Raw genomic sequence first — 11095 nt, forward strand, 5'->3', positions numbered from 1 at the left:
CAAAGGGTTACCATATGCCTCACCTCTCTCTCCTACAAAATGACAATTGCCGCAAGTAAACTCGCCCAATGTAAATTGGGACTAAGGGGAGACCCCCAATTGTAAAGCCCAATTAAAGCCATTTTTGAATTTTTCTTGTTGAAAAATAATACGTAGTTTTGTGGGAATTGCCCGTCTACCAACCCCTGTTTTTATAAGTGTTTTGCGGTGCCAACTCTAGCTCGAAAACAAATGAACCGATAGTCATTATTTTTGTATGCTTATTTAGAACATAAAGATCTAGTCCTTCATCGATCGATTTATTAAAAACATTAGGTTTTACGGAAATGGTGGACCCAAAAAGTCAAAATTTCAATTTTTGTTTTAAAAAACTGACATTTTCTGGTCATTAAACAGACATTTTTTTTAAATAAAATCGATCGATGAATAATCGATAAACTCATAAAATTATATGACAATCGGTTCATTAGTTTTTGACCTAGAGTTGGCACCGTTTTCAAAATGTCATTTCGAGAAAAACTCGTTTTAAGTTTCTATGCTACATACAAATCACAATGAATTTTTCCCTTCCAACACTCATATCTCAGTTAATTTTGTTCCGTTCGACTTGAAAGTTATGGCACATATCCTATGCTACTTAAGGTAAGGTCACATTAGGCAAATATTTGCTCAAAAGTGACAAATATTTGTTTGCCACAATTTGACCAGCAAATATTTTTCAAAGGCAAACAAGAAAACAGCTGATTTTGGGAAAACAAAACTATTTGGAAGCAAACAAAAATTTAACCAAATTGCTCTTAATGTGAACACCGTTCAGCAAATATTTTCCTCCTTTTTTGACAAACATTTATTTGGTCTTACAATTTGTTTGTAAGAGCAAACAAGAGCAAACATCTGCTGAAACACATTGTTGTCACATATTAAAAAGGGGCATATGACCATAAAATGACGAAATTTCTTGTAAATATATAATACGAAGTCAATAATTAGTGAATAAAGAAATAAATAAATGGGAGGTGAGGGATTTAAAAAACCAAAAATGTTTTACAATCGATGAATCCGAGTTTCACCCATTCAGAATCCGCGAACTGCTAACATATTCTATATAGTATGATTGAAAATCTATATCCATAAGGTCGACCATAAAAATTAATTTACGTGGAAGCTGTGTTGGCATCAATGTAGAAAGATAGCTAAAAATGGGTTGAAGCCAACAAGTTTTTTTATGCTCCCTTCTGATTTCTGGCTTAACCTTACATTTTATAGACATATGCTCAAAGAAAGACTCAAAGAATACTTCATGGGCAATGTGATACTAGTGTATCATTTTTCGATATATCCACTGCATCCACCTAAAATTGATGCTGACATTTTGAAGCCGGAATTTCGGGGTTTTTCAAAAAAACCTATTTTTTGAGTTTAAAATTTACAAGTGTTATTCAATTTCCTTTGTACCCCGCGTGAATTTAGTTTTTTTACGCGACGGATCTAATGAGACCTTCCGCGATCGAATCCATCGACTAAAACCGCGGATATAGATACCTTGAAAATACGAAAATCGGCGAAAATGTATTTTGACGAATCGGCGTATTAAACCGCGATTTTCTTTAACATTTCTTACATAAATGGAATCCTTTATACGCGATTTTACCAAAAAGAGAATGTGGAGGCACATCTGCGGTTCCTGAAGAATCTGTTTGAAATAGGTGTATATAGACATATTTTTGATGGGTGCTACTGAAACCGGATGCGCATCAAAAATGGTGGGTTTTAGAAAAACGCAAAACCTCAGAAATTATTAGACGTATTGGCATACATTACAATAGTAATTGTGACGTAATTATTGGTGGTGGTTATAATTGTACTGCTACGCAGATTTAGTTTTGTTATTTTTACATCCAATACTGTCTTGAAAACAACAACCGACGTTTTAATCCCGATTATTTGTCAACTTTAATAAATCAGTACAAAAAATCTTCTTTCTTTTAAAAATATTACCGTGGCAAGCTGTAAATAGCTGCGGTAAAATGTCAATTTTTTCGAAAATTTTTGAAGAATCAAACAAAGTGCCGCATATTGAATTTGACACTGTTTTTCATTTGGCTATTATTGTTATACATGGATTTTTATTTATACGCCCAATATTATCTTCACAAACTTCACCAACTAATTTTACAAAAAGTGCGATTTTTTTATAAAAAAAATTAATTTTCATAAGTCAATACAAAAAAACTTCGTTTTCTATACAGGTTATCAAGATAATGTTTTTAAACACATTATCTTGATAACCTGTATATTATTTTCATTAATAGAAAACGTTTTCATGGTAAACTGTCTTCACCCTTTTGGTTGAAATACTACGTTGACAACATTTAAATACAAATATGAATTCATAATAAACAAAATTGAAAGCTGTTTATAAAAATAATTTTCCAAGGCACAATGTGCCATAATTCACATACATACATTCGCAACAATACACAAATGAACTCATTCCGACAAGGCACTCATTCCCAACCTTTTGGTCTTTGATTTGCCTTCTCCACAACAAACAATAAACACAACGCCATTTTTATTATTTCTCTCTTTTTCTCTCTCTATTTTTCTCGGCCAAATAATTTTATATTTGTTGGCAGTTTGCTCAAACAATTTCTGGGTGAAAATATCTCTTCAAATGTGAACACACGGCAAACATGTTTGCCCATTTCGTTATTTGTCACTGTTTGAACAAACAAAATGTGTCAAATATTTGCCTGTAATGTGAACACAAATAAAATTTTGTATGAAATTCACATTTGTTTGGGCAAATATGGGAAAACGAATTTGTACCAAATATTTGCCTAATGTGACCTTACCTTTATACTTTTAAACAAATGTGTTCTTCTTTGGCACGGCGGTGCCGAAGTTTTTCGGCAATTTACACACATACGACCCGAATGCATAGAAAGAGCGTACGAAAGAGAGATAATGTTTTGATTTGTTTTTGTTTTGTAGCGTGCGTGCATTCACATTTTTGTCTGTTCTCTTCTTGGTCACCCATGCTTTAAAATAGGCCAATACAATTTTTTTCCATTTCCTAAAATTTACAAGTGAGGGTCACCACTTAAGTCAAATATAAAATCGTCGTATTGAGTTACTATTCCAGTAACCAAGCCATAACTGGGCGAGTTTTAATTTATCAATAGCTGTGTCTGGTTACCCTAAAATTTGTAACAATTTGTACCAATTGTTGCTGGAAGCCGTCTGTTAACACAAAAAACCAGCAAAAGAGAGCGATTCGAGAGAGACATTTTGACAGTTCTTTCACTGAGAGCTTGCAAATTCTTGCTGGACAAATTTCTTCTAGCAAGCACTTGCAAGCTCTTCTTCTTCCTGAAAACAATCAATCAGTTGTTTTTAGTTTTTTGTTGATTTATGTTTGTGAACATTAAAAACAATTTTATTGTGGAAATAACATAGTCTAATTGTATTGTTTTATGGAGAACAAATTTGTAAAGTGGAAAAATACTTTTTTGTTTCATTTTCTTTTTTATTTTTAATAAAATACAACGTGTTTGCTTCCTTTGTTGGCGGACAAATTGTTCTGTTTTGGCAAGTCAGCTGATTGCTTGCTGGTTTTTGCTGGGAAGGTGTCTGTTTACTTTTTAAAATTTTCTAGCAAAAGAGAATAAAAACCCCTTACTCTCTGAGAAAGTTCTTGCTGGACAATTCTTGCTGGGAAAGTAACCAGACAGACTTAATATTGCATTTGGAGAAGTATATGGATAAAAAAAAATATTAAATAGTTTTTGAGTTTGGATTCTCTTTGAGTATAAGAGCGATTTTATATATAAACATGTGTATTTGTATTTTAATATAAAAATATTTTATTTTATAAAGTTAATAAATATTTTTCCACAATGTCGAGCGTTTTTATAGTATGCAAAATGTAAATACATATGATCAACAGTTAGAAATAATAAAATTTCTCCCAAAAATATACAAATTTACGTTTTTGTACAATATTTGTGAAATGTAAACATGTGCATTTGTTTGTGTCCTTGGTTATATTGTAATTCTTCACACTCCTCAGCTAAATGCTGCAGCTATCAGTTCACTACCAGATAGTATACAATCTGATGCAATAATCACCTGAGATTCAGTTAACTTCGATATCAAATTACAGGCAGCAATCTCAGAGTATGTAACGCCACCCACCATATATACAAAAATATTTCGATTTTTCAATTGTAAGTCTTTTGCATTGCCTTGTTTTACAGCCTGACCATAAGATTTTAATGATTGGCCATTGATTTGAATTTGTTCGATCATCGATATTTTTGTAACGAAATCATCCATATTGGCTGATTTCAAAAGAAATGAACATAACTGGGCGACTAACGGTATATACAGACGATTAAAGACATAACTTGGACAAGCAGACACGTTCCCTGTGGACGATGCCGTGGTTGAAATTGAAGATGATGAACCCATTGATACATTGTCCATTTCTTCTGCACCGGCTGTTGATACCATAAGTTTCAAACGATTGGCATTGGCCTGAAATGGTGTCTGTTGGAATTTAGGAATATTGAGGGGAATATTAGAGAGAAGTTTTGTCGCTTTTTTATTTAGTGGTGTTGACAATACATTCGTATGATCTTCTCCGGGCATGGGTATCAGTCCTACTTGAGCTAGGTTTTGAAACACCACTAAATATTGCAATCCAAAGTAATTGCAAAAATTTCGAATGAATTGCGATAGTTCATCAGATGTAATGCCAGCACAAATATGAAGCAAACATAGCAACCGCAACGTATTATATTTATGACCATCTGTGGTCAAAAGTTCATCAATGTCCCCAAGAATTTTCTTGCGTGATACATTATTTAATATGTCCTCTTCTAGTGTTTGAACTCTTCGATAATTGCAACCAAGCATTTCGATCACCTTTTCGCTGGCATTTAGGTGCCGCATTAATTTTGTTTTCATTTCAGTAATTTTTGGCAATTTACGATTGACATAATCGTGCATTTCATCCAGTTTCATATTGTTCAATTTTTGCAATTCCATGCTAATTGATTTGGCCTGTTGACGGATTTGACTACTGGCTGCTGCAAAATGTTTGTACCGATTTTCCAAATAAATCTCATCATGCATTCCACTCAAACGTATCGAAGATGGTTTAGCAGCATTCTTTTGTTCCGCTTTGTTGGATGGCTTTTCGTTATCCCTTTTGGTTTGTATCGAAAATATTGATAATTTTTGTTGCAAAATTTTATTTTTGTTTAGATCCAATTCAAGCATACCAGCATTATTGTTGAACACTTCAAGTAAAAGTCCGGAATAAATGGCAGGTGTTAATAAAGGTGAAGCAAAATCTTTGTCACGATCTATTATTAACATAGCAGAGAAATCAGAATCGTTGGTATCGTTCGATTTTTTTGGTACTGGTCCTAAATTATTCAACATATTTAATATGTTTTCCGAATGTACGCCATAGGTCAAAATGAATTCAGGACGTCCACAAAGAATTTCTAGAACACGTAAGCTGTGACTTATTGTGGGAATTAGAGAACAGTCCGAACGCATAAAAGCTGAGGAAAATACCTAAAAAGAGAATAGAATGATATTTATTAATTACGAAATTAAACAAAGGTTAAAAAAGGAATAAGATACTGACCCCCAGTTTTTGTAACTTATTTTTGTTCGTTCGTCTATATTCGTAATAATTTAGGCATTCATAGCTCAGCCCCCAGATGACATACACATCTAATTTTTCGTATACCCGTTCCATATATCATTAAGGATTCCTCATTTAAAAATAAGCGCTCTACATTTGCGCTAAAGCGAGTAAATCGATCTACAAAATTTGACAATTCGTGTGAGAAGAATAAAAAAATTTACAAAAACTGGGGGTGAAAGTCCTTATGGGTATTGACAAGAAGACCTTATTTCACCTATTGGGCAGATCCGTTGTTTGGTGGTGACAAGCAATGGCGACGGTTGCAAACTATACAAAACAATGCGGTACAATCTACATACAATAGGAAACGAGGATCGTCTCAGCGAGGCAACATAACATGCAGCTCACGAGACAGTTCCTTCGGACATTCTATTGGCTTGGTCATCTCACTCATTACATTGTGTAACGGCTAGACTCATCCGGAGGTACTACAAATGCTTAGGACCGGACATCCAAGATGTCAAACCATCGAACATCGTCCGAGCGTAAATCGCCGCAACATTTAAAAGGCTGCACCCCAACGCTGTCCAACAAGTGATCAATAAATATAATCTAAATAGAGTTTAAATTACATTCTTCCTAGACGCAACAGAGTCATATTGGTTTAACTTAGGTCCGGCTTTTCTACCATTTTTGTCGGTAACCAAACAAAAAGTTACAGAATTTCACTACTGGTATATTTTCAATTATTTAACAGACTTGATCTCAAATCTATACAATCTACTCCCAAATCAACATCATCCTCACAATTACACACAAACCTATTAAACTACGCAAAACCTATAAGCTTAACGCTTTTATATTAATTTTTTAAGAAAACATAAACGGATACACCAGCAAATTTGTTAGAACCATAACAACCTCCTTGTTATCTCCCTTATTTCGGCTTTACTCTATTGAAGGCTTTGTAATCAACAACAAGCGGCTATGTGCAGATGTCGTATCTACATTAGGAGACAAGGATGCTTGCAGTGCATCAAAATAACCTGTTCCAATTTCTACTATCATCTATCGCATCCAACATATCGTGGATCAGAATCCATCCCCTAGGTACATACGGTAGAAAAAGTTATCTTCTTCTATTCACCTTTCTTGTCCACGTTTATAAGATCGGCAATCAAGTCGTGAAAGATCCTATATTTTCTTCAGCATTTAAATACAATTCGTAAAACACACATAGATGCTAAATACAATTTCAATAAGAATAACTTTGTTGTTGCAAATTTTTGGTAAAGATGGCATCTCCAAAGAATCGGCTAATTTAAATCAGAGTTCGGCGGATAAAGTAAGAACCATTTAAAATAGAATAGAATAGATACGTATAATGTTTACGTATGCGCTGGTTAGTCGAATGCTAATTTAAAGTTCGGCTTATGGAATAAACGATCTACCACAGGTCACCTAAATAAGTAAGCTTTGCAAGATATATCCAATACTCACATTAGGCACTTCCATACTTAGCAGTCCTTCATCCAAATGAATAAAATCCCAGCTAAATCTATGAAGACCCACCACTCCATACAGACCTTCATGTTCCAAAAGCTGAACAAAATATCCAAAACAGGATGGTACACAAATAATATGATAATATTTGAAACTTGTATCATCCGACAATGATGAGTGTGCTTCAGTGCTTCTGATTAACTTGATTTGATCAATAATACGATTGAATGTTTCCAGGTCACTGCGTATCATATACAACTGAACTTGATCTGAGGAACGTGTAATTGCATTTTGTGAGTCTAGTTTAAAAATCCGCTGTATACCTTTCAATCTAAAATGATGTAAATGATCGCTTTAATGGACATTTATGCAGACAATTAAATGAAGTCATACTTTAACCATGATGCCGCACAAATATGTTCCAAAGGTTTTATAAGATTTGGTTCGATTATTAAGTCTTTTTTGCCAGGTATAGAGCACAGAATGGCCTGTAATTTCTCTTGTGCTATAAGTTGAAATCCCTGTAATTTCTTATCCAGTGATGAAGACTGCATCTTGACAGTTGTCACATAACAAACAAAACAAATTACAAAAAGATACTTTGGAGTAGGAGTAATATGGATTACGTTATTGCGTACAGGGAAAGGAAACGAAATGGTCAATAACAGATTAAAGCAGAATTAAAAAAACTAGTTTGTTTAGAATGAGGGTAAAACAAGTTGAAACAGCTGATCAGCTGTTCGACACTAGAGGAACGCTTTTTTGTGTGTTTGCACTTCCACATAGTAAAAACAAATCAGCCAAAAGAAATAATAGAAATGGTACGCGTAAAAAACAGGTAAATAAATTTCTATGTATATTAATTAGAATGTTATAAATAATGCGAAAAATCTTATTCCAGATACATTGTCGTGCGAATTATTCCCAAGAACACTAATCTTAACCTTCTCTACATTAAGGAACAGATATTGGCTAAATGTGTGTTGGCTCACGTTGAAAAGTATTACGGTACATATGGAGTGGGTCTGCTGGAACACGGGTTTCGTGTTAAATACTGCAATGAGAGGACGAAAATAGCAATATTGCGGTGTTCACATCATTCCTATAGATTTGTTACCAGTATATTACCGTTAATCACTAGTGTAAGTATCTACCGACATTATGACAATAATTTTCCATGTAAAGTTCAGATTAAAACCCTCTAGATTTACTTGGAAATTTGATTTGTAAGTTATGGTTTAGATTTTCAATAATACGAGAAATTTAAGACAGTATTTTGGTATTTCTGGACCTCCTCATAGACAAGATGGAGAAAAACGCTAAGAAAAAATATTTTTAATTGTAAATTTTTCGGGAATTTAAGACTTTCCCTTACGGATAGGTGTAAAAGTAGGGTATGGGTATAGATACATGAATTTATAGACGACGTATTACTCAATTTTTCCGCGGTCAAGTCACATAAAGCCGAAAACTCAAAAAAGTTCGAAGACGATTTTTATCGTTCAAAAACTAACCCTATGTAGTCTTTTGCCAGAACAAAGTATTTATTAACTTGTATTTTTTGGCATTTTCTTAGTTACCACGCTCAATTCGAACATACTCGGTGAGAGCATTCCATCGTCTATAAATTCATTAGTCTATGGTACGGGAACAAAATCGTCTTTAGTAGAAGTTTCTCTAAGTACCCGACCTTATAAACAAGTCAAGCTTCCGAACTTCAGAGGGCCATATCTCCGGAAAAATGGATATCCTCCATAAATGTTAAATATTTTTTTCATGGTGACGACATCTACCCGTTCAGAGCTTAGCATGTACTAAATAAAGCCAAAAACATTTTCTAATTGGTTGATTGAAACTTCGAATAACCCTTCAATGCAAATTTCCCAATTGATTTAATAATAACAAACTTTTTAATTAATCCATAAACATTTTAGGTTGGTGACGTCCAGGCCAAGTTCAATACTATTTACACAGGGGCTACTATAATGCAATGTAATAAATTTATTATAAAGCATCAGCAAACCTATTTGGATCGCATGGTGGGACAGATCGTTTCTGCCAAAGAAAGACAAGAGATGATCAAACGTGTTATGGAATTCGACATTAGTTAAAAATAATTGTATAAATAAGCTGCAGTTATTTTATTATATAGTTTTTTTATACACTTAAAAATATTTTTCTAAACTAAAAATATAATTTGGTATAAAATTGAGTTATACTGTAATTATAATTTGCATTAAACTTCTACTAAATATTTACGCGATATTGACGTTCGTCCGTTGAAAGTTATGTGCTTAATTTTATGTTTGATATCGTTAAGTGTTAGCTTGTTTTTCTTACTATAAACATTTAAATAGATTCCTAGAACAACAATTAGGCCAGACCAAACATATCTGTAAAGAAAAGGAGAAAAAATACGAAACTTGATTTTTATATTTATAAAGGAAAGCATAATCACTCACTGTATTGTGAAGGGTTTACTAAAGAATATAAACGAAATTGCAATCGTAACAGCCTTACGAGCTGTTGTCACCGTAGCAGCCACTGGCGCTCCACTACTTTTAACTAAAGCCAAAACAAAATGTATTCCAAGATAACCGGAAAGACTGAACAAAAAGCCATAGAAGAATGCTTCTTTGGAGTGCTGTGGAAAGTGAATTACTCATTAAAGGAATATTACTAATTCGTTATTTGTTCTACTCACTTGCAGGCAGAAAGCAAAGTCACTAAAAAAATTGCCGGTTACCATCATAATAACAAACAAATATATAAATCCCAATCCATATGAGTACAATACAATTTCACTGCTTGCTGCCTTGTACTCTCTCATTGCCTTCTCCTGTACATTACCAATAGCTGCATCACATAGCAATGCTCCCGATATCATTGCTACACCAAAAAGATTGAAATTTGGTGATACTTGTGAATCGGCCAAAGTAAACCATGCCAAACCAACACACATAGCCAGTGCTGCTGCGAAATCTAGTGGTCCATAGCGTTTTCCTTGTATTAAAATGCTACCAATCATAACGGGTATTAATTTACAGCACTTAAATATCACCTGGGTTGGATAATTCAGATAACCCAGGCTAGAGTTTGAGAGACCCATAGTTCCAAGAGTTAAAGTGGCAAGAATGACGTAAGTTCTCATAGGTATTTTTCTTTGTGTAGCTCCACTCCGCCTTGCTTCGACATTACGTTCTACAACTCCAAAACATATATAATAGCCAAATTGAATAAGTGTTAGAAACCATCCATAAGACTTGAATTCCTCCTCTGTGAAGATGAGTTCTTGCAAATAGCCATACAACAAATATAGGACAAAAACTCCGGCACAACTTAGGAGAAATTGTGTTGTTTTATTATAGTAGGTTAATTCAAAACATAATATTCGCATTTCCGGTGGGTCATCTATAGAAGATTTCCGCTGTTGTCCTCCGCTACCATTGGAATGCTGTTCACTTATTTGTATTACATTGGTGTTACTCATTGTATAAGTGGTTCCTCTTAATGTTCTTCTAAAAACTACACAACATATTTTGCGAAAATTTTATCACAGATCAAATTCAACTTGAGAGATGTACGTCAAGACGAGACGAAATAGGTGTAAACGTCAACAATATTCATGTTTACATTTCACAATGCGAATGCGCCGGTGTAGGGTTCAGCAGTTGCGATATAAATGTAATGGCAACTTCAGCAGCAACGCACAACGACTGTCAAAAAAGGAATTAAAAACATGTTAAAACCCTTTATTTTCATTAATCATTAAATTTTATCATCTTTTACTCGAAAAGCGTTCTTTTAATTCGAAAAACATACAATTGAATGGGATTGGTTCAAAACTTTTACTTTTTTTAAGTAAATGAAAAGACTTTGGAAAGACCTCTTATCGAACTACTACTTTTTTAGTTCTTGTGGCTGATG

The 11095-nt window shown here is 33.8% G+C and overlaps 3 protein-coding genes across 4 annotated transcripts; 1 reads left to right on the top strand and 2 right to left on the bottom strand.

Annotated features, from left to right (window-relative positions):
* Positions 1–3842: 3842 nt before the first annotated feature.
* Positions 3843–7722, bottom strand: Vps33B (vacuolar protein sorting 33B). Of its 2 annotated transcripts, XM_073985921.1 has the most exons (3): positions 7562–7722; positions 7166–7499; positions 3843–5589 (listed from the first exon to the last, which is right to left on the bottom strand). In XM_073985921.1, the coding sequence occupies exons 1-3, from the start codon at positions 7720–7722 to the stop codon at positions 4069–4071; spliced, it is 2016 nt and encodes a 671-aa protein (XP_073842022.1). In that variant the 3' UTR covers positions 3843–4068. The 2 variants fall into 2 exon arrangements, with proteins under 2 accessions (XP_073842022.1, XP_073842023.1); XM_073985922.1 differs by lacking the exons at positions 7166–7499; positions 7562–7722 and adding an exon at positions 5663–5779.
* A 132-nt stretch (positions 7723–7854) lies between these two features.
* Positions 7855–9453, top strand: Pop5 (POP5 ribonuclease P/MRP subunit). Its single transcript, XM_073985926.1, has 3 exons — positions 7855–8006; positions 8070–8310; positions 9103–9453. Exons 1-3 carry the CDS (start codon positions 7987–7989, stop codon positions 9277–9279), a joined length of 438 nt encoding a protein of 145 aa, XP_073842027.1. The 5' UTR covers positions 7855–7986; the 3' UTR covers positions 9280–9453.
* Positions 9295–10822, bottom strand: Papst2 (adenosine 3'-phospho 5'-phosphosulfate transporter 2). The gene is made up of 3 exons (XM_073985924.1): positions 9873–10822; positions 9631–9812; positions 9295–9561 (listed from the first exon to the last, which is right to left on the bottom strand). Exons 1-3 carry the CDS (start codon positions 10656–10658, stop codon positions 9405–9407), a joined length of 1125 nt encoding a protein of 374 aa, XP_073842025.1. The 5' UTR covers positions 10659–10822; the 3' UTR covers positions 9295–9404.
* Positions 10823–11095: the final 273 nt, after the last annotated feature.

The sequence above is a fragment of the Musca autumnalis genome, unplaced genomic scaffold (genome assembly GCF_047663935.1).
Source record: "Musca autumnalis isolate F117 unplaced genomic scaffold, ASM4766393v1 scaffold_4, whole genome shotgun sequence".
NCBI classification, from domain to species: domain Eukaryota; kingdom Metazoa; phylum Arthropoda; class Insecta; order Diptera; family Muscidae; genus Musca; species Musca autumnalis.